The following is a 25958-nucleotide window of genomic DNA, read 5'->3' on the forward strand; positions in this document are numbered from 1 at the left end:
GGTCAAAAGGCAAATTGACTTTTCTTCTGTGAAATGCAAGGGTCTGAGAGGAGCTCCCACCAAAGCCTGCCAAAGCTATTTAAGCAGTCTCCTCAAATGCTGTTCAAACAGGCTGCTGCTTTTGACTGTGCAAATATGTAGGCAGGAACTTGTAAATCTGGACACAGTTTTTCTCTGGGACTTCCAAATCTGGTTGTATCGCTAACAACACTACCAAAATAAATATCCAGTAAAGTCTGATATCCTTTTGCAATGTGCTTGCCAGCTGTTCTCTGTTGCCAGAGTCCTACAGAGCATATTGGATCCTGCTTCATAGGGATTTAAAGAGTTTCTGAACTTCAGGAATTAAATATTGAAGTAGATGAAATAGAGCCTGGGTGCAGTAACAGAGGGAAAAATGGAGCTTGTAAGCTGATGACTCTGGACATAATTTTTCAGCACAGAGATGGAGTAATGGCTGCTTTAACCTACCAGACTGGATTTACTAGAATAGTTACTGCCGTTTGATTTCAGCTGTTACACCATCACTAAAAAGTCATATATGGTAAGATTAGATGATATTTGGGTTTCTTCCTGCAGTAGGTGTTAGTGGACAAATAAGGCAATTCAATTACCACTAATTTTTCTGTCTTCCTTGGGGTGGGAGGCAGCTTTTAATGAGATTGATTCTCCCAAAATAAAATAATTTAATAATGGCAGTTAAGGCACCAGTGGACAAAAAAAACGTTTCGCTGTAGCAGATAACTGTACCCTGAGGCTTGAAATAGATTGCAGCCTCGTTGCACACAGCAAAATCTTGTCAGCCCCCATGTCAGTCTCCCATGAACCTCCCTGATTTCCAGACCCTTCCCTGCCAATCCTGGAAGTACTGCTCTCTTCCCTTGTTCATCAAATGTGGCCCCACCCCTTTCTCTAGAACCATCCTTGTCCATCACCCTTCTCTCGGAGTTCCATTGGGGTGACAAGCGTAATTCCCTCCCATGTTATCTCCTATTGGTTACCTACAATCTGATCCCCGCCCTATGTTCCTCTCTTGCTGTTCTACTATTGGTTATCCTCCCCGAGTACCCTCCCCGGTTCTTAAGCTGCTGTTACCCTGTTGGAGCTTTGTCACTTGTCTGTGGGCTCTCTCGGGGATTAAACCGTCTTGAGAACTTATACAAGTTGCTCCTCTCGTCTCCTTTGTTCCGGTTTCCTTGGCTCAGGGTTCCTCTCAGCAGCTGCACAGAGCAGCTTTGCTGCCTCTAGGAGTTGGGCAGCCCTGCTCTGCTGCCACCCAGACCGGCTCGAGGGGCGGAGAGGGTGCAGCCACTCTTGGCGTGGGCCGGGAGGTGAGGGCTGCAGAGGTCTCTGGTGAAGGGTGGGAGACCAGCAGCAGCAGAAGGCACGATGTTGCTGGTTCCTTCAGGAGACTTCAGCTGACACAAATTCTGCCCCTTAGGTGCTGGTTTCTGCTTCTTGGCTCTCTGGCCTTTCTCTCTCTGCTCTAATGGTTTACCAAGACTCTTCTGTTCCCGGGCTTTCACAATTACCTGCCCCGTTTTTTGATTTGGCTTCGGGTTAGGAATCCTAGGAAGAAAGGGACTGGTATTAGCCAGACAGACATTCTCAGCCAGTTGCTCTGCAGCTTGCTACATCCTTTCCTTGTGCAAGCAGCGAGCAGCAAATTAAACAAATGCACTCGCTGCATGGAAGCTGCAGAGGTGCAAGGGCAGGAACATGACCAGTAAAGTGCCTGGGGACCAACTACAGCACTCAGGGTTCCATGTAGAGAAGCAGGCCTTGCTTGTCCCAAAAGAAAGCAGAGCTAGGGACTTGCTGGTTCCTGGATCTCTTCTTCCAGATTTTGCAACCTTCCCAGTGTCTCCCTACCAAGGCCAGATGATCTTTTTCTGCTCCTGTGGGTGTTTCTGCCGCCTCTCTGGGGCTGCCTGTCTCCAGGCTCACCTCCTCATCCCAGTCAGAGTGAACCAGGCTGTGCTTGGTGGTGCCCAGCAATGGGACAAGAGGCAATGGCAGAACCTGAACAGGAAATTCCACCTGAACCTGAGGAAGAACTTCTTTCCTGTGCAGGTGCCAGGTTGCCCAGAGAGGGTGTGGAGTGTCCCTCACTGGAATTATTCCAGAGCCCTCTGGACACAACCCTGTGCCATGTGCACTAGGATGAGCATGCTTACACAGGGAAGTGGGACCAGATGATCTACTGTGGTCCCTTCCACCCTGTCCCACCCTGCGATCCCCCAGTGACACCCATCAGAAGCATGAGTTGACAAGTGCTAAATGTTTCCCACCTGCACTGCAGGGTGGTCTCAAACGTCCCCTCACACTTTGGGGAGAACCACGTGTAAAAGGCCTGCTTCTGGCCAGGGTAGATGGTGCCACAGTAGGGCTTGATGGAGAACACTGACCAGTCACAGATGGCATCTGGGAAGACCTCTGGGGAGGAACTAACAGGGTGTGAGTGGTGTAGCATATTGGAACAGTCGTGCTGCTTTGGCTGCTGCAGCTGCTGCTCAGAATCCTGCTGCTGCTTGGCCAACTGCTGCAGCTGCTGCAGCTCAGAAGGATGAGTTTCAAAAGGATGCTCCTGCTGCCACCCAAAATGATGCAGCAGCTTTCTGAGACACCCTGAAGGTTCAGAGGAGAGGAAATGACCTGCAGAGAGGAAGAGGACACCTTTCAAAGATAAAATCCTGTCATTGGAGCACCAGCAACTCTGCCTCCCACTGCAGGTAGTTGGAGGAGAGCTGGGATGCACTTGGAGCATCTCTGGCCAATTACTTTCAGCAGGAAATAGAGCATCTGGGAGCAGGGTCTCTGCCTGCAGCACAAACTCCTGTGCCAAAGCAGGAGAGTTGGTTTTAGACGGTGACTTTGCATTTGCCCTGGAGTGGGGAGCTGCACACAGACAGTGGCTACAGGTCAGCTCACTTGTTACACCATTGTTTTTCCCAGTCTCAGACTTTTCAAAGAGTCTGAGATGTCCCTGATGTCCCCCTTCCCAGTCCTTCCCAGTCCGCCCATCACGTGGCTCTCCCCAGAGCCTGGCTCAGCTCCTCTGCAGAACAGAAGTGGCAGAGGAAGAACAGAAGGGAATGAACAGCAGATAGGGACAAAAACTCTCCAGCTGCAGCTGGGAAGATGCTGATGAAAGTGGACGTGTGGGCAAGGATGAAAAAGCAATTCATGTTTTGGAGTGAAGTGGCAGAGTCTTCTCCCCAGGCCCTCAGCTACCAAGTGAAATGCCCTTACGCATCAGAGCAGATGAGTATTGCTTCTTCACTGCTTCACTGTCTTCAGCTTCCTCCCAGGAGTATTCCAGGGCTACCTTCCCTGTGTTGGATAGCCTGAAACTGAAAAGCCAGAAGGAGGAATTAAAAAAATGTCCAATAAATATAAAGGAAATAGTACAGTAACATTGTCTGATGGACTCCTGGTACCACTTTCTGCTGAGGAGCATCTTCTACCCCAGGCAACCCTGCCATGCTCAGATTGATGTCCCAGGTGGCCCAAAAAAGTATTTTAAAGCCTGGAAGTTTAAGAGGAAAGGGCCAACATGGTACCCAGGACACTGAAGCTAAGGGGCTTACTCTGGACTTTAGGTCTTGGTTTGACTGCAAACTTATTCCTGAGCAGATGAGGACAGGTGACATGCAGTGAGGGCAAAGCCATGGCTGTCCTCAGGAGAAAGGTGTGGCAGCACTGAGGCTCTCCTGAGCACCTCCACCTGCTTGGCTTTGTGTGCACATAAATGGGCCTGTGCTGGTTTGGGCTGGGGCAGAGTTCTGGCAAGCAGGCCCTGGGCCAGCCCTGGGCAAGGTCAGCTGCTGTCCCCAGGGCCCTGCCTGGCCTCCAGCACTCACGTGGCTATCCTTGTCTGCAAGGGGGAGGTATCTTTGAACTGAACCACGGTTGTGCTCAGTTTGAACTGGGTGTAGAAAACAATGGCACTGAGGTACACCTCAGCCTCCTGGCTGCTCTTCTCCAGCACAGTGTGAGCTGGTTCCGGGACTGTCTCGACCACCTGCAAACAGAGGAAGGAGAAATCACTAAGCAAAGCCCAGAAGGTCAGGCTGAGAAGGGAATCTTCTGGCCTCCAAGATCAGCCTCCTAAGGGACTAGAAAGGACCATTCACTTTTACTTCCCTGGAAAGATGACAAAATTGGGAGTGTTCTGCTCAGTAGTTTGTTCTACCGACTGATCCAAGCGATCACTACCACAGCTGTTAATATCCCCATGGAGACTATAGCTGTGTTCTAGTCCCTGTACTTCAACCTTGTAGAGGGACTGGCTTTTTTCCTGTCCCCTATAAATCCAGCAGGTCTCAAAATAGGGATAAGTTCCCCTGCTGGAGCTCTGTGGATGGAGACTGAAGAGCTCTAGAAAGCACCTTCTTGTCTTAGGGGTAAGTGCTCTCCAGATGTCATGTCTGGAGCAACAGCCACGCTGCTGGGAGCTGGGGATGGGCATTTTGGGGTGTGAAAGATCTCACTAGGAAAGTCTTCAACCGCAGATGTTCTGATAGAAAAGAGGATGGTTTTTAGAGGCCTTAAAATGGTCCAGAAACCCAGAAAGAACCTTCACCCACGATGAGTGTTTGTGGCAATAATGACAATAAAAGCAAGAGTCTCTGGAGATGGTCCTTCTCTGGACTCCTCCATAGTCATACAGTGCCTGGGCTACTTCATGAAGAGATATCCCACACAATACAGAGACCACAACCAAATTCTCTGGTATCCATGCAGACAAAACTTGGAGTTCACCAGCATATGCAGGAGAAGTGTATTTCTCTCCACTTTAAAAGAAGAGACAGAGTGCAGCAGACTTAACTCCTTGTTGGTGAAAAGGCACCACATGAGATGAAGAGATTTCAAACACCATAAAATGGGATAAAATCATAAAGCATTGCCTTCCATTCAACATGGGCTGCAACACTTGTGCTTGTGGCACAGACTGATAGTTGAGTGTGGCTAAAGGTCTCTTGTCAAAAGGCTTCCCCATCTTGTGTGAGTGTATCTGGTCACTGTGCATCCACCTCTCCCCTGGAATGCACTGCTGGTGAACCTCTTGGCTGTCCAATGTCAGAGGAAGCAGGAGCTGCTCAGCCAGCTGATGGTGCTATGGTGGTTCTTTCTGTAAAAGCTGGATTGCCTTTCTTTGCTGTTCTGCTTCTTACCCTCTCTTTTTTAAACCATCTGGCTGCCAGGTCTTTCCTGGGGATATCCTTCCACGTCACAATGCACATTTGGTCATCCCAGTCTGGAACCTTCCTTCGTGGCCGCTTGAAGTTGATCTTGGTCACCTTACATTTCACAAGGCGCCTCCTGAAGGTGCCTGGGACATCTGCTTTCAAGGTCACTGTGATGCCCTTGGCACAGCCAGGATGGAGGTGTCCCACCTAGGGAGAATCAGGGAGGGAGTCGGGACCAAACTGGAAGCACTGCCAAAGGCAGGCCTGACAGCAAAAGGGACTGATGTGGTGAACAGCTGTGCCAGGAATCTGCACCTCAGAGAGGATTTATGTGAAATTTGACAGACAAAAGTATAAACAGAAGGTGCCACCTCCCATAACATGAAGCCTTTTCAGCAAGGCTGGCTGCCTTGGTCCAGCCAAGCCAGGGACTGCATCTCCTGCGTGGCACTGGAATGGGCTATCAGTGGCATGTGAGGATTCCCTGCCAGCTCCTGGGAACACCAGGAGCTTGAGCAATGGGGAAAGGAAGAGCAGTCCATGCTCACCTTGGGGGAGAACTGGAATATGGCATCTGCGTCCCACACAAAGCGCATGAACTGCGTACGGGTGTGGTTGGTGATGGTGAAGGTCCTGCGGCAGCGCTTCCCGACAGGACAGTGCCCAAACTGGAAGCGATTCCCTCTGACAGCTGTAAAGGAGGAGAGCAAGGGATCTCAGCATGCAGGGAGCTCCACCTGCCCGCTCACGTGCACAGACACCTTTATGTTCAATGCTTCCTTGCTCCAAGCCTTCCTCCCTCTGGAGGGAGTTCCCCAGGCAGTTCCCCATCCCACCACCTTCAGGGAAACACCCTGGCACACCCCTAAGCCAGTGATGTGCAGCACAGCACTCACTGCTCTGCATGCATGGCTGCCACCCCCACAGGCCGGCAAGTCCCATGGGTGACAGCCCAGGCCTGGCTAGAGGGAGGACACACGTGATCAGACGTTGTCCTCTTCCTTGCTCCACCTTGGCAGCCTCTCCTCTCTTACCATCAATGATGTCTTTCTTTAGACTGCTCTTGGCATTCCTCTCCTGGGGGTCTTCCTTTAACCCATCAAGGGTGAATTCATCCATGTGGCCTTCACCCACCAGCTCGGTTAGGGTCAGGCGGGAGTCCCCCACTAACAGACAAATCTTCCCTTCCAGACGTTGAGCCAGGGTGGGTTTGAAAATGACATCAAACTCTGCCGATTGCCCATGACGCAGAAGAAAGAAAGGCTGCTTTGCAGGCTTGCTCTCTGCACAGCAATGGAAATCAGAGTTAATTAATACAGCTGTACTGAGGAAATATTTCCATAGGATAGATGAGGAATAAGAGGTGAAACCAGCTACCTTCTAAGCACAGATTCTACCCACAGTGGTTCCAGACCCTCTTCCTATGTTCACAAGACTGCCACCTCCAGTTACAGCACCGCATAAGCAGCTTAACCTCAGGCTGATGCCCAGCCCTCATTCCATCTACTTCCAGCCAGCTCCAGCCATATGCCAAGCTCAGCCAAAGAGTGCTTTTGGCTTCTGCTGGCTGGCTGTGTGCTCAAGGGCTGTGTCTGTTCAGGCTGGTACCTTCCCACATGCAGCAAATACCTCAGAGGGTCCACTGAGATAGTGACAGTCCCCCACAACTCAACCCACCATGTCTAGAAGAACAGAACAACTTCCTACAACTTGCCAGGAGAAGACCCTGCAAAAAGGCCCCAAGAAAAGCTTGGGGGACAGAGAGCCCAAAGAATGAAACTGTGCCTAACACCTGGCTGCTGCTCAGAGAAGCCAAGAGCAGGGCACACGTCTTCCCTCTGCATGATCACACTTCATGGTTAATGAATTTACCGTTTCTGACGGAGTCCCCTTCCACATTTCCAGTTTGGAATGTCTTGAATGTGGAGGCCCTGCCTTTCAACAAGAACACTCCGTGCTCATCCTCCAGGTGTAACATAAACTGAGAAAAGGGAAGCCAGAGCACAATGATGCTGGTGTGAGTACAGGACGGCACAGAGACTGACACCACAGTGCTGCTGGTCCCGCATGGCAGCCCAGCACCTCTCCCACTACAAACAGCACTTAGCACAAAAGTTAAGTCAAACCAGCTGAGAAAAAAGGGTGTTCAGAGGCATCTGGATAGAACTGACACAGAACCACACAGGACAGAAAGTAATGAGCAGAGTGTGATTAAACCACAACTAAGTTTACTTAAAATATAGTAAACTGGGATTAAATACAATCTATGGAACTGGGAAACCACACATGTTCATGAGAACAAAAGGTGACCTGAGAGACAGGAAAATACTCCACCACCTTTCTTGTGTTCAACTTAAAGAAAAAGGACTGGATGGAAAATTTCCAAGAACTCCCTTTTTGGAGATGTCAGCTACTCGCTTAAAAAGAATTTCTGACACCTCTTCCTGTGGTTGACAGCCTGGTCAGAGAGCGAGAAACGACATTAGTTTCTCACAGTGGACTTGTGAGACCTTTTAGGGAGTTGTAGAAACGATGATAACTTGTTAGTATAAACGACCTGCAGGTGGTGTTTTTCTACTCTGTTTTTCTGTTCTTCTCAAGGACTGTTTGTGAGAAAGACGTTTCTGTTAATTAGCCAATCAAGAAGAATGTGTCAAACCTGTCTATAAAAAGAGAGAGCTTTTTGTATTAAACTTCTGCAATTCAGTCTCCTGGTGAATTTGTGTCATTTTGGGCTCAACGGAGACACCTCTTCCCAGGTCTGCCATGTTTTTTGGGACCCTTCCCCTGTGGGACAAGCCGTTGTTCCCAACCAGATCCTTCCTTGAGCAGGTGCTCCTCACCTTGACAGGTTTGATGCCGTTGTTACGGATGACCAGGGGGAGCATCTCTGTATCCTCCAGCTGGAGCCTTTTGAAGCGCAGCACGGCTATTTCCCTCTTGCTGCGAGCACTTGGGCGCACGACTGTCACCGGCAGTTCCTGCCCCTTCCCACTGATGGTGAAGGTCAGGATTTGGGGTTTCACTTCCACCGAGCTGCAGGAGAGGCGCGGAAACAATTTCAGCTGGCACTAACCCATTTCTCACTGGGCAAGCGAAGCACCAAGGGCCACCCACCTACAGTGTTTTCCCTGCCTGGTGCTCCTGTACCCCACAAAACACAGCCCCCCACCAGCCTCTTCCCAATCCACTCAGGACCATTCACAAGAGGAATCTGCTCCAAAGAGCCAGAGCCTTCCACAATAACAGTTAAAAATAATTTCATTTAATTGAATTATGCAGTACAGCAGGTAAATAAGGAGGCACCAGATGAGATATGGCAAATCCCCTTGCTGCAGTGAGATGAGACTTATGAAACAAGCAAAGGCACAGCACGAAAGCAGTACAAAAGCAAGAAGGCAGAAATAAATCATTTTCACCATCAGTAAAGATCATTTCCAAGAACAGTAAAAAAGCAATTGCTTATTAGCAATTAGACTTGTCTTGTTCCAATTCAGTCACTAAAGGGTTGAGGAAGGGCAGGTCAAAGCCCCAGTACACAGGTCCCAGGGCAGAGGAACTGGGCTCCTCTTTCATATCAGCTCCAATCACTCACATAAAATAGCCTAATGAATGCCAGGGAACCACAGAGGATCACTTAATTTTACAGAAGCAAAGAAGAAAATGTGACTGCTGTCTTGCTGGCGCAGAAACCGCTTCTTCTAAACCTTTGTCCGTGGAAACGCCCAGGTCAGCTGCAGCACATCTGGGTAACTTCCAGTTGGCTACCTAGTATTTCCCTGTCTTGACAGTTCTTCATACAGAATAAACCATCAGCCTCATTTTTCTACTCTAAGAGTTACTCCCAGATCATCTCATGCCTAAGGCTACTGAAAGCATTAGAGCTAACAAGAGGCCTGTGCCTTCCCAGGGGAGAGAGAGGCAGCTATCAGTGAGGCCTCCCCCAATATTTCAGAGGGTCAGTTACCCCTTGGGCATCTCAAGGGAAGCCTCGAAGGTGCAGTCGTAGCTCTGCTTGTCTGGCGGAGTGAAGGTCACCGTAGCAACGGCAGAGGACGAGCCACGAATGGACATCTTGACTGGATCCAGCTTGAAAATGTTGTTGATAAGGCTTTGTTCCTTGGGGGAACCCAGAGAGCAGTGTTAGGAGAAAACACCTTTCAACATGACACAGTTTTATTCATAAATGCATTACTGAGAACAGCCCCAGACATTGTGTCTTTCTTCCTGCTTCCCCGGGCAGGCTCCCATCCTCCCAGGGAATGCTGACCTTGTGCTAAAGCATTGGGTGTTTGAGTGCAGGAGGCTGCCCCAGCCTATATGGGAGATGGGCGCTGCATGGAAGACTCTGCAAATAACCCAGAACTGGCCTTCAAAGAGAAGGAAAAGCCAGGGAGCCTGAGGAGATGCTCTGCTTTGAGCCCTGACGTGTCAGTTCATAACAGCCCCTCTCTGCGTGTGCTTCCAGGAGAGCTTCAGAAGGATTCACTTCTCCCACTAAAGACCCAGAGGTGTGAGCCAAACCTCTCCTGAGACATGCAAAATTCCACACAACTGTTCCCTGGCTCTGCTGCTCTCCCCTGCAGTCTGACCTGCACTGAGCTAGACTAGTCTGGGCCACAGGCAACAATGCATCTGGAGAACAAAACAGGCACTCGCACAGCCCTTAGAGGGCAACCACCACCTTGGCCTCCTGTTCTTACCTCTCCAGGCAGGGGTTTGATGGAGAGGGCCACGTCACATGGCAGACGGCAAGCATTGCAGATACTGAAATGGGCTTCTGCCTCTTGCCCAACCTGAACCTTGCTGAAGATGAATCTATTCTCATCTCTGACAAAGAGGCCCGTGCCTTTCACCGACTGCAGCTGGTGGCTGAGGTCGGCGCTGCTGCAGATCGGATACTCCTTGAAGATTGACGCGACATTCTCAACAAGTCCTGTGGACACACCAGAGGGATGAGCACGGAGAAGCCTCCCTGATGAATTTGTCTAGACCCTGCTGGCCTCTCAGAAGGCTCGATAAGCCCTTTCTGCCCGGGTGACTGCTAAACCCAGCCTTGGGTGGGGGAGCTGGCTGTGAGGATGGAGCCCAGTCAACCTCAGTCTTACACTGCTTTCCTTTTATCCTTCCATGCATCCCTCCCAGCCTGGGAGGGATAATGAGTGAACTGGTGGACTTGAAGAGGGCTGGAACCTCTGAGGATTTTAAGGTGGGACACCAAGGCTAGCGTGCCTCTCTATCCAAGCAGCAAGTTGAGGTGCTGATCAGCAGCAAGTGTGACCAAGGGCACTGTGGGCAGTATGTACCTGGGACGCAGGTCTCGACAATCAGGGTGAAGGGAATGCCGAGGGGATTGTCTGTGGGGTCTCTGTCCATGATGTCAATGTAGATCTGCTCCTCCCATGTCCCCTCCTGCTCTGCGAGGCACTCCACTTTGATCAACTGCATGCGTGACGGATGGACGGAGCCGGAGCAGGGGGACACTGTGAACATGCCAAGCCTGAGGTGACCCTGCAGAAAAAGTTCCAGGAGAGGCTGATGGCTAATAGCTGTGCCTTGAGCACCCCAGTAAAGAGTACGTCCTGCCTTGGCCTCCAGATGGGCCCAAGCAGCCAGTCCCAGGGCAGGGAAGGATGACTCCATGGCCCAAAGGTAGCCCCAGGCTGAGAGCAACAAGCCAAGAGGAGCTGCAAGCCTGTCCCAAGTGGCAGAGAGAAAGGAGTTGGGAGTGTAAAGAATGAACGTGGTAGCTGTGATCCTTCAACCTCAGAGGTAATACAGGAGAGCAGAAATAGCTGTGAGAAATGATGGGAGACAGATAGGGGACTGGGAAGAAGAAAAAGTAATGTCTGAGCTCTGTGGACTGGGAGTTCAGTGGGGGATGTTTTTGCTTCTGAGGTGTTCACAGACCTATGCTGGCTAGCAGCTACCAAACACAGGACCTGCTCCCCTCTGTTGACCCCATAACTCCAGGTCACAGCCAGAGTACAGGACTGTCAGTAGGACTGAGCAGATACTGGTCTTGTAGACCACATCCCACCCTATGGCGATGAGCCCCAGCCTGGGCAAAGCAGCATCTTCTCACATCCCCTGCAGCAGCAGCAGGGCAGCAGGAGTCACCCACCTGTGTCGAGGAGCCTGATTTCCTTCCTTTTGAGCGCTTTTTAGCTGATGGAGCAGATTCCCCTTGCTTTGAACTGAGAGGAGAAAACAGAGGTATCTGTCATGCTGAGCTCCCCTGCCTCAAAGGCCAAAGCTGGCCTTCCTCCTCACAGAGGAAAGCCTTCCTGCTCCTGATGGCTCCCAGAGAGCAGCCAGCAGCTCCTATTGCTGGACTGAGCAGCTCAGTCACCAGCTTTGTACTATACATGGGGATACTGAGGTGTTTTTTTGCTCCCTCTCCCCAAGCCAGGGACGCAAATGGACGATAGCCCAAGTCTCCTGGCTGCATGCCACATACCAGCTGTGGCGTGTATGACAGGAAGGGTGGTGCAGGGCTTCTCATACCTTTTGCTTTCCAATGCAGATGCAAGCTTGGGTTCTCGGCGGATGTGGAATTTGAAGCTGAGCGTGCCGTTGTTCTTCAGCACAACAGTCCGGCTCTTCTTGGTGCCCTTGATCATGGCTCCGAAGTCGGTGGGTGAGGCAGGCACAATGCTGTACTTGCTGTACTCGGCTTTGGCCGACACTCTTATTGGGATGTTGGTAACAGCCTGGCCTCCTTCACCTGAGCTGGCATCTATCACCTGTGTCCACAGGAAGGATGGTAAACAATAAAGATGCCGGCCAGAGTCTCAGCTCCACTTAGGAAGCCTCCCAAATGGTGCTGAAAGACTTTGTTTGTGTACGTAGGAGAGAGGATTCTCCAGTAAAGCCCTCCTCCCATTAGAAACCTATCCTGTTTACGCTCCCAAAACACCATGTGATAACACAGCCTGGCCCAGGCAGCTCACCTGGCAGTACAGGATGGGTATGTTCTTGAGGAGGATTTCACTTGTGGGGTGGAAGATTATCTCAACACTCGCATCAGGGTGGGAGGCATTCACCATGCCCGACTGAGGTGTAACAGTGAAGTAGGATGCCAAGTCTTGCATCCTGGGACCTGCACCCTTCAGCGTGAACCTGGGGAGAAAGGGAAGGAAGGAGAGCTCTGCAGTTACAAGTACAGGTGCCACCAGCACAGCCAGGACTTTGCATAGGACCAGAAAAAAAAGGGAGAGTCCAGCTCTGCTCAGGGAATCCTGGATCTTGACAGAGAGTGCAGACAATCACAAGATTACTGCAAAAAATTTTTCATTCACTTCTTTACAGAGTCTCAGAAAGAGAAAGGAAGGAGGTGACCACCAAAGAACGGCAATGAATCTCAGCATTTCAGTGGCTGAAATTTCTGGGGCTCTCCTTTGGCCTCCAGCTGAGCTGTGAAGAACTGCTGGTTTGTGGCTGAATTCTCTGGTAAAATAATTGAGATCAGAGAGCCCAGGTTTTGTATATACCATGAGGTAGCCAGCATGGAAACAGGTTCTAGCCATTGACAGAGGGAGAATGAAGGCCTGGGAAATGCTCACTACCAGGCAGCTGGACTCACCTGTACTCAATCCTGTATATCCCTTTGATCTTTAGACTCAGGACTTTCTTCACCTTATCCAGGACATTAATTGTTCCAAATTCCAAGCTTCCATCTGCACCTGCAGAAAATCCACAGCGTGAGGTCAAACACAGTATTTGTGAGCTGCTGCAGAATACACCAGCTCACAAGCAACATGGAGGTCTCGGTGCAAAACCCTTTTCAGCAAGTTTCCATTCTTGAAAGTGTTTTCCAACTACTTGTCTGCCCTTTCTCTTCTTACCCAAAGTATCTGCAGGCTTAGTAGCAAAAGAGCTCGGCTCCCATTTCCTCACTCCCAAGCACAAATCCAATTACTTTATATGCTGCACTGAGCCTGTGGGCGTTGCCTGTTCACATCACTGTTGTTTCAAAGCCCCCAAATCCAATCTGCACATGAAGCTGCACACTTCAAAGTTCAGAGGGGAAAGACTTAGGGCTGTCAGAGCCCTGACAACGCTTTATTCCACGCAGCTTGCAGAGTATGTGCTTTACGTATCCGTGCCTTCCTTGCATGCTGTCCCATCCCACCCCATCCCATCAAGTGCTTTGGTTGCCCACCTCCCAAGATAATGCAGTGCACCTGGACTGCTTTGTTTGGGAGGCATCCACTGACCTTCAGGCATGTCAATGCCCAGAGAAACATCATAGACCTCTGCAGAGATTTTGATGTTTTCTGTCTGAACAACCCCCAGGATGTTTTCTGCATCTGAAACCTGAGGCAGCAAGAAACAAACATTGTTCAGATTATTCTTCTGGTAGACAGCCTGTAAAGTCCTTGTCTCTGCTGGCTGCTTTCCCTATGGCCTCCCTGGCTTCACAACCATTGGCGGACTCCCAAGCTTTGTTAACCTGTTCCTCTCATGGGCTGTCCCAGTGGGATTCTGCTGCAGTAAAAAACCCTATCAGCCCAACTCTGCACTCCTACAGCAGGGAATGCTGCTGCTAAAGCATCCTTGAGAGGCACAGGGGTGTAAGAACAACCACAAGAAGTATGAGGTGTCTCAGAGCAGTGGCATTGACAACCCTCCCAAATCACCTAGCACCCTGTCTGAAGGGCAGCCCCTAAACAGGGGGCCAGGGAACAAAATCCCACAGGGAGAGTTTGTTGTACTATGCAAGAGCTTCAGACAAAGTCCAGGAGGAATACAGAGATCACGCTGCAGTCTGTACAACCAGACAACAACCTTCAACCATTCACAGGGACGAGGTGGTTGTGGTACAGGCTCAGGATGCAGTGTCTGCTTGTCTGGGGGGATGTGGATGCACTGCATGTTCTGGCAAATGCTGTGTAGTGGCAGAAGTTGGGGTCACAGCACCCTTGTGTCTGGCGGGTGCAGCTCTTCCTGACTCTGTCCCTAGCAGCACATGGCTGCTCACTGTGCCCTGCTCTGCCAGGCAGGCCACAGTCCCTCTCACCTCTAGTCGGAGGGTCTTCTCAATGCTGCCAATCTGCTCAGCCTTGAAATGCAGTGTCACTTCAAACTCTGAGCGGGGATCAAGGATGCCATTATTTTGTGACAAGAAGAAGTTCTCAACAAGGTCATCCAGCCCACGGAGCTGCCAGGCCATGGGCAGCATGCTGTTGTTTTTCAGGACTAAGGTCCTGCAGTCAGTCCTGCAGAGACAGGAGGGCACTTGGCATTAGCTGCTGGATGGTCACACCGGCCTCGCCACTGAATGCAACTTGGGGCAGCTCCATCCATGCCCCAGAAACCAGAGTCAAACGTTTTCTCTTTGTCACAAGTTTTGGATTGCTACCTTCCCTGTGTTGCATAGCCTGAAACTGAAAAGCCAGAAGAAGGAATAACCAAAATGTCCAATAAATATAAAGGAAATAATACAGTAACATTGTCTGATGGACTGGTACCACTTTCTGCTGAGAATCATCTTCTTCCCCAGGCAACCCTGCCATGCTCAGACTGCTATCCTGGGAGGCTCAGAAAAGGATTTCAAAGTCTGAAAGTTGAAGGGCAAAGGGCACACATGGTGCCCAGGACATTGAAGCTAAGGGGCTTACTCTGGACTTTAGGTCTTGGTTTGACTGCAGACTTATTCCTGAGCAGATGAGGACAGGTGACATGCAGTGAGAGCAAAGCCATGGCTGTTCTCAGCAGAAAGGTGTGGCAGCACTGAGGCTCTCCTGAGCACCTCCACCTGCTTGGCTTTGTGTGCACATAAATGGGCCTGTGCTGGTTTGGGCTGGGGCAGAGTTCTGGCAAGCAAGCCCTGGGCCAGCCCTGGGCAAAGGCAGTGGCTGCCCCCAGGGCCCTGCCTGGCCTCCAGCACTCACATGGCTGTCCTTGTCTGCAAGGGGGAGGTATCCTTGAACTGAACCACAACTGGGCTCAGTTTGAACTGAGCAAAAGTAACAACGGCACTGAGGTACACCTCAGCCTCCTGGCTGCTCTTCTCCAGCACAGTGTGAGCTGGTTCTGGGAGTGGTGTGAACAGAAGGTGCCACCTCCCATAACATGAAGCCTTTTCTGCAAGGCTGGCAGCCTCTGCCCAGCAAAGTCAGGGACTGCATCTCCTGCGTGGCACTGCCACAGGCTGTCACTCGTATGTGAGGATTCCCTGCCAGCTCCTGGGAACACCAGGACAGGGCTTGAGCAATGGGGAAAGGCAGAGCAGTCCATGCTCACTTTGGGGCAGAACTGGAATGGGTCATCTGCCTCCCACTCAAAGCCCATGAACCGGTGACAGGTGTGGTTGGTGATGGTAAATGTCCTGCGGCAGCACTTCCCAACAGGACAGTGCCCAAACTGGAAGCGATTCCCTCTGATAGCTGTAAAGGAGGAGAGCAAGGGATCTCAGCATGCAGGAAGCTCCACCTGCCCGCTCACGTGCACAGACACCTTTATGTTCAATGCTTCCTTGCTCCAAGCCTTCCTCCCTCTGGAGTTTCGGGTGGCGTCAGCTCGGGTCTGGAAGGCATCCTGCGCAATGCGGAATTCCAGCAGGCGGCCGGCAACTTTGTGCCTCAGGCCTCTGAACAAGACTTCAGGCCTTTTCCCCAGGAAACAACACTGACCAGTGCCGGTTCCTGGTGGCAGTTTGCAAGAGGCACTTGGCACTATCAAAGCAGCTTGAGTAGGCAGTGGTGGCAGCTGGGGTCTGGGAGGCATCCTGCGCAATGCGGAATTCCAGCAGGCAGCCGTCCACTCCGGGGCACCGGCCTCTGAACACCACTGCTGGCCCATTTCCCTGGGAAACAAAACATACCAGCTCAGGTTCCTGGTGGCAGTTTGCAGGAGGCACTTGGCAGTATCAAACCAGTCCAGGTTGGCACTGGTGGAAGCTGGGGTCTGGGAGGCATCCTGTGCAATGCGGAATTCCAGCAGGCAGCCAGCCATTTTGGGCCTCAGACCCCTGCACAACATTTCAGGCCGTTATGCCAGGCAAACAAAACTGACCAGCCCAGGGTCCTGGTGCCAGTTTCCAGGCGGCATTTGGCACTGTCAAACCAGCCATAGCTTCTAGTGGTGGCAGCTTGCGGAGCATCTTCTTCCCCAGGCAACCCTGCCATGCTCAGACTTCTATCCTGGGAGACTCAGAAAAGGATTTCAAAGTCTGAAAGTTGAAGGGCAAAGGGCACACGTGATGCCCAGGACAATGAAGCTAAGGGGCTTACTCTGGACTTTAGGTCTTGGTTTGACTGCAGACTTATTCCTGAGCAGATGAGGACAGGTGACATGCAGTGAGGGCAAAGCCATGGCTGTCCTCAGGAGAAAGGTGTGGCAGCACTGAGGCTCTCCTGAGCACCTCCACCTGCTTGGCTTTGTGTGCACATAAATGGGCCTGTGCTGGTTTGGGCTGGGGCAGAGTTCTGGCAAGCAGGCCCTGGGCCAGCCCTGGGCAAAGGCAGTGGCCGCCCCCAGGGCCCTGCCTGGCCTCCAGCACTCACATGGCTGTCCTTGTCCTTGTCCAGTTCAAACTGAGCCCAGTTGTGGTTCAGTTCAAGGATACCTTCAAGGATACCTTGCCCTTTGATAGTTGGCACTATCAAAGCAGCTTGAGCTGGCAGTGGTGGCAGCTGGGGTCTGGGAGGCATTCTGCGCAATGCGCAATTCCAGCAGGCAGCCATCCACTCCGGGGCACCGGCCCCTGAACACACCTGCCGGCCCATTTCCCTGGGAAGCAAAACTGAGCAGCCCAGGTGACAAACAGAGGACGACGCCCCCAGCGGCTGTACTGGAGCACAGAAGGTTTCCGCATCTTCCAGCGCTGCACTCGTCCCCCTGGCCATTGTGGCCCCAAAAGCAAAGATGCTTCCCAGATCCCCAGACCTGGCAGCCCCGTGTTTAAGCTGTGGCTGCTGCAGGTGGACCTGCGGCCAGGCCAGACTGTGGCCATGGTGCTGGAAGGCTGCTCTAGCACTGCCCAGGTGAGGCCCCTGCCAAGGGCTGAGCCTTCCCCATCAGATCCCCTCCACTGCAGCTGCTTCTGCAGCCCCTTGACATTTACCTGTGAAAAGGAGCAAGTGGCTTCAAGAAACATTTTTAATGCCAGTTGCTTTCCTTGCTGGCCACCATCAGTTGCTAAGGCTCTTTTGTGTTTCCCTAGCTACCATAAACCCAACTTGCTGATCCCAAAATACAGGCTGAAGGAAGTACTGCTCCTTTGGGCAAACACTGCTTACCTGTGTCATGTGCTGAGGCAGAAAGGAAGAGCAGGGCAAAGAAGTTGCACTTAGACTAGAAGTCCAGGCAGGAAGCCAATTAAATTACTGTCAAGTGTTTTTTCTGAGGGAAAAACCCTTTATCCAGGGAGTAAAACAAAAGCCCTGGGAATGGCAGGAGTGCCTGGGAGTAGCATTGCTTTTCCTCTGAAGACAAACATGGGCACAGGGCTGCTCTAGCTATGAGTCCTGGAGGGGGAAAACGCAGTGTGCCAGCTCTAATGATCAGTGCGATGTCCATCCAGGCAGGAAACTGTTCCCAGGGTTCATCAGAATTGACAAATTGACTTTGGTCATCTTTCCTATTCCTGCTTGCCCCAGTCTCTCAGCCAGCCCTGGTGTCCCAGGGGCAGCCAGGTTTTGCAGTACCCCTGGAGAGCAACTCATAGGGGAGATTTCAGCAGAGTCTGGGAGCGTTCTCCTACCTGGACCTTTCTTTCCAGGGGAAATGAAACTCTGCAGAGAAGCTGCCAGCTAAGTCTGGTATGCATTCCCTGGCTCCAGGACCCCTGGGCACAGATATTTAGAATAAATAGGTGGCAGCACAGAAGAAAAGAGAGCCATTGAGGAGAGCAGAGACTAATTACAGTCCCTAATAATAAGTGACAGGAATAGGGCCCGTGGGTGGGTGACAAGCCAGTGTGGGGTGTTGGGCCTGCCAGCATGCACTGGGAGACAAGTGAATCTTGGATGCAGGAGGTGAAGGAGCAGCTGCTGTGTCACGCTGTGGTGGGGAAAGAGACAGCAAAGAAGCAGATCATGCAAGTGGATGTCACCTGCAACTTCATTTGCCCTGTTGTGGAAATGTCTTCCAGAGCAATCACTTTCCATGTGGAAAAGGTAAGTCACTAGATTCCATCCTGGCATTTAAAGGTGCAACTCTTAAATTGGCTGGAAGTAAATAGAAATATATGCACTTTTGGTGTTGAAAAATGTGAAATGCATTGGAAGGGGAAGGAGGTCTATGGCACTTGACATTGCTTTCCCTTGTCTCCTGTTTCTGTAGAAACCCAGCGATGTCTTGACACTGCAGCACCAGCCTTTGTCTTTAAAAAAACACCAGCTCCCTGCCACTCAGCATTGTGCTGGATGTGGAACAGCCATTCCTGATCTGCAATGTGCACAAGCGACCCCTCCCTGCAGATTCCAAGGTGAGCCTCTGTGGGCTTGTTCAGTGGGGTTTGAGGAGGAGGGATGTGGTGGTGCACTTCTGTTGGGAGGTCTTCAAGTTGAGAAGTTTATTCTATAGTGTCAGCAGTGGATTGGCCTGAACCAAATCAGCAGAGCTGCTGAAAGAATCAAAATCTTATCTGAATTGGTAACATCCATGCTGGCTCTAAAACATGAGGAGAGGGAAACAGGAAAGCAGATCGAGGAAAGCCATGCAGTAAAGGTGTCTCCTGGAAAGCATGCCAGCTCTTCAGCAGCCACTCCCTTGTATTGGGGCTGAGCACAGAAACGGGAGCCTGAGGGAATCCTGGACTGGACTGTGGTGCCTGCAGACAGACTCCTGCTGTAGAGAAATGAACCATGAACTGAGAATCCAATGCTGGGGTCACACTTTGAATGTTTACTGTTTCCTGCTGTCAAGACCTTGGGACATCATCCCAGAGGTGATTAATTACTGTTCCTGTCCTTGCAGCCTGTGAGAGTGGATGTAGGGGAGGAACTTCGTCTCTGGATCCAGTTTAACCCAGCTTATAAAGACAATCTGAATAGCTGGGTGGCAAAGAAGGTTTTCAGCGTGCGCTTCATGGAGCATCCTCATGTGGAGAAGATCCCTGTTCGGGGAGAAGTCTACTTCCCAAATCTCCACCTCCAGGCCGAGGCTGTGGACTTTGGCTGCATCATAAATGACACAGAACAAGTTCTGCACATGGAGATGACCAACTGCAGCCCACGACACGTCAACTACCCCGGTCATTCCTGACAGACAGCCGGGTGAACACCATAAGGTACGAGCATCATCCCTGTGCTGCTCTGAGCATGGACCTGCTCCAGCCTGGTTTTGGAGTGGCTCTTACTGAGCTCACCACACCAGCACCCAGCCAGGGGCTGCATTGCAGGGAGGAGCTGCTCTTGCAGGCACCTCTCTCTCCCACTACAGGTCCACCATCGTAGTTATGTTATTTTCCAGGTTCATCCCTTCACCACCTAAATTCAAACCACAGTCATCAAAGAGGAAGGGAGTGTTTCCATGGAGATACTACAGGACTGAAAGTGTGGAGGAGCCAACCGAAACCCCGGAAACAGTGCAGGATTCTGCCCAGGAGGATTCTGCCCTGGAAGATCCTGCCCTGGAAGATCCTGCCCAGGAAGATTCTGCCCAGGAGGATTCTGCCCTGGAGGTTTCTGCCCAGGACGATTCTGCCCTGGAAGATCCTGCCCTGGAAGATCCTGCCCAGGAGGATTCTGCCCAGGAGGATTCTGCCCTGGAAGATCTACCCCGGATGATCCTGACCAGGAGGATCCTGACCAGGAGGATTCTGCTCAAGAAGATCCTGCTCAAGAGGACTCTGATCAGGAGCCAGCAGATGCAGAGCATTCCCTGGAAACAGAGGTGGATTTTCTTGCGCACCTACCACTTGCTTTGCCTCCTCAACTTGCCACCAAAAAAATCATACTTGTGCCAGCCTCCCTTTTTGCTGCCCTTCTGTCCTGTGCTCTGAAAGTGGCAGTTGGACATGGGGTGTCTGGGGAGGCAGAAATAGGAAAGTGTTGCTTAGAGAAGCTCAATCAGATCCTACAGACCTATGCTGAGTTTGGGATTTTTTGGCTTATTTTCTTTACAGTGTAAAATGAGGTCTTTATCTGCATCATGATGAGAAGGCTTCCAGCCTCCAATGTGTGTCAGTCCATGAAGAGTCCTGATCTCCACGAACCCCCTTCCCAACCCAGCTAGAGTGCTCACATCTCTGCCTTCACCCAAAAGCTGGTATTGCACTGACAGCTCCAGAGCTGTCTTTTATAAAGCAAGACTTTGCAAAGTCACTGTCTCTTCCTCCAAACAAGGAAAAAGGCCTTTGATCTGCCAACTTGCCTGGTGAGCATTACTACTTTGGAGTGGGAAGTGGCCCCTTGTTCTGCATTAGGGGGAACAGAAGCTGCTCATGGGGCAATAAAAAAAATACGTAAGGAAGCAGAAGAGTTTCTCAAAAGCCCAGTGTTGGCATTAAGTTTATGGAGAATGGTTGTACCTGCTCACACACAAATACCAGTTGTTTAAACACTGCACAGTTTTTCTGAATCAGGAGAAACAAAGCCCTATAGGTGCAATGAACACTATGGCTGAATGTTTTCAAAGAGAAGCACAAAATCATCTTTATTTCCTGGTTGTTGCCATGTATACACAAGTAAACCAGGGAAATTCAAGTGGCCATCCTGGAATCCTGGAATGGTTTGGCTTGGAAGGGACTTTCAGAGATTATGTAGTTCCAACCCTCCCTGCCTGAGTGCTGGGGACACCCAGTTCCCTCAGGCAAGTTTGATGTAGGAAGTGCAGATGGAGCCCAGGTCTCATCTGTGGGTGGGCTTGGACCCGCACTTGTCTGATGGCCTGGACATTTTCACACTTGATTTGTGCCCAGGTCCCTTTTCAGCTGCTCCTGGTGTGGTGAGGTGCTGGAGCCTGCAGCAGAGTGATCTTGCTCAGACCAGCCAGCTCACTGCAGCCCGTGGTGCTTGTTCTCCAGGTGCTCTCATCCACTCCTGGGGAGTCTCAGACGCCGGTGAGGATGCGGGCGTTGAGTCGGTTGACAGAGATGGAGCACCCCAAGGTGGGAATGCAGGAGGTAAGTGGGAATTTGTCTCATATCCATGTATCCAATGTGGGAAGAGGTACTGTAGGCCCACTGCCACTGGTGGCCCTCAGCACTGCTCACAGAGGGGCCTCACATCCCTCCAAGTCCATCACAAAGCTCTGATGAAGCAAGTGGTCACTGGAGAGGCCATGTGGGACGTTTTGCAGGGCTGTCCCAGGATGCTCCCAATGCAGCACCTGTGGAGGGCATTGCTCCCATTTACCTCATCAGGTGGTTGACAGGACATTTTTCTAGGAACTTTGGCTCTAGCAGCTTGAGAGAACAGCACATAAGTCAGAGAGAGGGAGAAAGGCCTCAGAAGTCAGATGAGCCTTCCCCCAGCTCGAAGGGCTCCCACCTCCAAGTCTCCTGTTTTTCTGAAGACATTGAGAAGGGTTTCCAAAGACAAGTTCTGCAGCAGAGAGAATTTCTTGCTGCCAGGAGACATTCCAGTTGGCTTTAATGTAGTGTATACTCATGGAAAAGTGATTATGGGAGATTTTCCCCATGGTCCCTCCACTAGTCAGTGGGATGGACACAGGATGAGATTAGGATGATTCTGGCTATGTTTGGGGAATAGGCCCCTCCAGCTATGACTCCACTTTGACACAGCTGCTCTTCTGCATCCATTTCCACTCTCAACATCTCGATCTCTCCTCCTCTCCCTCCAGGCTTTTGATGTCCTGCCACTGTGGGGTGAGCTGCAGCCAGGAGAGAGCCAGCAGGTCACCTTTACCTTCTTTGGCTTTGCCAACATCGTGGCCCGTGTCACGGCGCTGTGCCACGTGGAGGGAGGCCCCACCTACAAGGTGGTGCTGACCGGGCAGGCTTCGTGCCCCAGCTACCAACTGGACGTGGAGGAGATTGACTGGGGGCTGCAGGTACCACAGGCTGCTCCTGGCACAGCTCCTTGTCTCAGCACCATGGCCACCTCAATCCCAGGCTCTCTCCCTTTCTCAGCTCCTTTGCTGGCTCTGGGGCTTAGAGTACAACCTTTGAGAGACATGTCAGCATCCAAGCTGGTTTAAAATGGCCATCCCCACCCCTCTCCTCCCTTCCCCCTGGCTGAGGGACATGACACTGTCCTCTTCAATGCACCTGAGACATCCCTCCACTGATCGGCTCCTAAAGCTGAGCTCCAAGGAGATGCTCTTGTCAAATGCTCTTGCTTGATCCACAGAATAATCCAGGGAGGAAGTTGGCCTTTCAGTCACTTCAGTAGCTGAAAACAATGTCCCAGAATAATCCCCACTTTACTTCTTTTCACTTTAAAGTCCAAGATACTTCTAGTTGCTGGCACTGCCTGTGTTGTCCTGTGTGTCTCTCTTGTCACCTGTATGTTTCTTGCCAATATTTGCATGCAGGTGCCTTTTCTTCTGGAATGCCTCTCAGAAAGGCACTAACTTTTAGATAGAATTCAATGGGGACAAAGTTGTCAAAGCAAAACAAGACTGTTCATTAGTAGTGCTTCAGCTGAGCCTGGTGTGTGTCTCCCTGCCCCCAGAGACGAGCAAACACACCCTCCAACGAAAAGGCAATCTTTCTATCCCCTTTGTACCCAGCTGGGGCAGTCCCTGGCCCCTTTCTCCCTGGAGGGGTACTAGGGAGCTTCCACTCTCTCTGATGCCAACTTTTCTGTCCCCTCCCCTCTTATCCTCCTTCCTTTTGGTCAGGTCTTCAACCCCGTTCCTCTGGCAGCTCACAGCAACACCCAACAAACCAACCTGAACAAATCCAAACCACAAACAACAACATGGAGAACCAACAACTTTCATTCTTTAACATGATAAGCTTTTGGCTTCATCTCACACATTTCAGTGCCACCTCCTCTGTTTCTCCTGGCTGTTGGTGACCCCTCAGAGTGCAGAGGACCCGGTCCCCTGGTTCATTTATTACTGGCCTTTACATGGCTTTACCACCTCTCTGTAGTTGAGTGGTTGCATTGTGGCTGTGTGCTTTCAACGCCATGAAAGAGGAAGGAGACTGCCAGCATCAGTATCTGTAACTTCTCACTCCTCTGTCCTCTCCCCAGGTGTTTAACATCTGTAACTTCTCACTCGTCTGTCCTCTCTCCAGGTGTTTAACATCTGTAACTTCTCACTCCTCTGTCCTCTCCCCAGGTGTTTAACATCTGTAACTTCTCACTCCTCTGTCCTCTCCCCAGGTGTTTAACATCTGTAACTTCTCACTCCTCTGTCCTCTCCCCAGGTGTTTAACAAAGTCCTCAAAGCAGAAGTCACCCTGCGGAACACCGGGGTTATGGAATTCCCCTACATGGTGCCAAACTCCAGCACTGGCACTGCAGCAAAGCCTCTGCCTGGTGTGCCCATGGTCGTGCCCAGCACAGTGAGTAGCACAAGTCCATGGCTCTGGCCCTGTGTCAGGCGGCCCAGGAGAGAATTAAAGGAAAAAACTGGGGAGGAGAAACCCCACAGCTGTGCTGGGGCTGCAGCCTTGTGAGAGTTCAGGAGGACACACTGCACCCCAGGGTTGGAGGTGCAAGTTTTTGGGCACAAGGAAGGTAGATAGTGATGTGGTCTGATGGTTTCTTCTAGATGAGAACCCGTCTTCTCAGCCTGTCTGTCCCCTGAGCCATGCCACATCAAAGCTTTGATGCAGTCCCTTCCTCCTCTCCTGTCCCTGCAGGGTTCCATTGCACCCGGCGAGAAGCAAGTGCTGAAAGTCTATTATCTGCCAGGAGAGCTAGGAGTCTTCCACAAGACTTTCCAGGTCCAAGTGGCTTATCTGGAACCAGCAGAAATCATCCTGAAAGGAAAGGGGACCTTCCCTAGGGTTACCAAGAACGTCCCCAAGGTGTTGGAAGGTGAGCACTATCTGTTGTCTCCCAGGAAGATCCCCTGGTTTTTCCCCCTACCATCGCACATCGGGCAGCTCACACCCATCTCCACAAGTCTGGAAGTTGCAGGGATGACAGACCAACACTTTGGCCTCTCTGGTTGCTTCCTGAGTTTTGAGCAGTTGAGTCCATTGAGGCTTTTCCCCAGGACCTTGCCAGCACATTGTTGCAGGCCTGGAAAGATGATGGCTAGGCAGAAAAGCTGGGGAAAGCTGTAAGAGAGGCTGGCAGGGCTTTTGGCAGGGTTGGATGTGCGTGGCATTGCAGGGGATGACATGATCCCCTGTGAGTGAGAGTGAACATGAGGATTCAGAGAGGAGCAGCAGCATCCATTGTTTCTGGGAGAGGCCAGTGTTAGGGAAGTGGGACTTCTCAGCTTAAATAGGATTGGCAATGTGCCTGTCTTCTATTTATGGATCATTTTTTCCTTCAGAAGAGGAGGAGATACTGCAAGAAGAAGAAAAAATCCCAGAGGAAGAAGAAAAGGAAAGGGATGAATCATCATCGCCATCTATGGTCATGGAGTCTCTGATGGAGTCATGATTGTCACAGCTGAACAGGCTAGTGTCCAACATCTGCCCAGGGCCTCTTCAGCTGAGGGGCTCCCCCAGCAGCACACTGGTTCTGGTGGAAGAGGTGGGAGGGTTATTCCCACTTGGGAAATTGGAGGAGTAGCAGCTGTGCTCCCTCCCAAAGTTGCCTTTGCTTGTGGCCAGCCCATCCTCCATACATGGAGCTCTCAGATAGGTACTGCCATAATGAGATTATAAGATTTCTGGGCCACTTGCTGAATTTGGAGAGCTTGTGGTGTGTTCTCTTTTGTGACTGAGAGAAATATTTGTATTCAAGTGTTTATACCTATAAAGTGAGCAGAATATTCAGAGTCAGTGAAGGGCCAAGCACCAGCAAACTCTTCTTCATTTGCTGTGTAAATGGCAAGAAAGGCAACTGAACTGGTGAACTTTGTGATCTCCAAATGGCTTTATTCATGATAGCCCTCATTTACTTTTTTTATTGGTTATGATTCCACAAAGCATTTATCTCCTGTTCTGGAATACAGAGGTTAAGTGGAAAAAAATATTATTAAAAAAAAAAAAGGCAATTTCTACACCTGTATGACAGGAAAGACGTGGTTTCTTCTCCAGTGATACTGCCAGCCTTGAGATTTCAGCTGAGGATAAAGAAACTAAATCATCCAAATAAATCTTCAGAAGACGAACCTTGAGAAGACCAAGGGAGACTAGGAAGCTCTTTGAAGAACCTACTGAGCGATAAGAACCTCGAGGATTGGCAGTGGCACACCTTGTTTACCAATAAAGCAGGGAAAATTATGTCTTATGAGGAGAAATCTGTGAAGGCTGAGCTCTCTGCCCATGCATGGTGCAAATTTCATGTCATCCTATGCAGTGTTCTTCTTCTAGTCTTCTTCTCCCAGATGAAGCTTTTCAGGACAGAGAACTGGATTCTTTCCACCTCTGTGAAGCACCTGGAGCTTTTATAGCCAGCCTTAACCACTCCTTGAAGTCCCACCATGTCCTTCACCACTGGAATTGGACAGCTAATACTCAACCCCTATCATGAAGCCAGTGACACCCTGATGATGGTCATGGATGACAGTCTGATAGCAAACACATTACCTTGGATCCTTATGCCTAAACTTATGGCTAATATAGTGTCTAAACATTGTCAATGCAGTATAAAATATAAGCAGGTCAAAAGGGCTATAAAATGAGCAGGTTTGGCTAGAAACCTGCAGGTTTACAGACTTTGGAACTGCAGAACTCGCAGGGAGAAAGCAACAAAGCACCTGTGGAGCTACTTCAGG

General features: G+C 50.8%; 1 protein-coding gene across 1 annotated transcript; it reads right to left on the bottom strand.

Annotated features, from left to right (window-relative positions):
- Positions 1-1244: 1244 nt before the first annotated feature.
- LOC132332990 (hydrocephalus-inducing protein homolog) lies at positions 1245-17151 on the bottom strand. The gene is made up of 21 exons (XM_059857717.1): positions 17085-17151; positions 15441-15583; positions 15089-15153; positions 14215-14413; positions 13412-13511; positions 12778-12877; positions 12146-12314; positions 11700-11938; positions 11317-11389; positions 10499-10703; positions 9896-10128; positions 9160-9311; positions 8036-8228; positions 7065-7173; positions 6227-6421; positions 5741-5883; positions 5178-5399; positions 3864-4024; positions 3253-3353; positions 2292-2436; positions 1245-1569 (listed from the first exon to the last, which is right to left on the bottom strand). The coding sequence occupies exons 1-21, from the start codon at positions 17149-17151 to the stop codon at positions 1245-1247; spliced, it is 3339 nt and encodes a 1112-aa protein (XP_059713700.1).
- Positions 17152-25958: the final 8807 nt, after the last annotated feature.

The sequence above is a fragment of the Haemorhous mexicanus genome, chromosome 12 (genome assembly GCF_027477595.1).
Source record: "Haemorhous mexicanus isolate bHaeMex1 chromosome 12, bHaeMex1.pri, whole genome shotgun sequence".
In the NCBI taxonomy this organism is placed as follows: Eukaryota; Metazoa; Chordata; class Aves; order Passeriformes; family Fringillidae; genus Haemorhous; species Haemorhous mexicanus.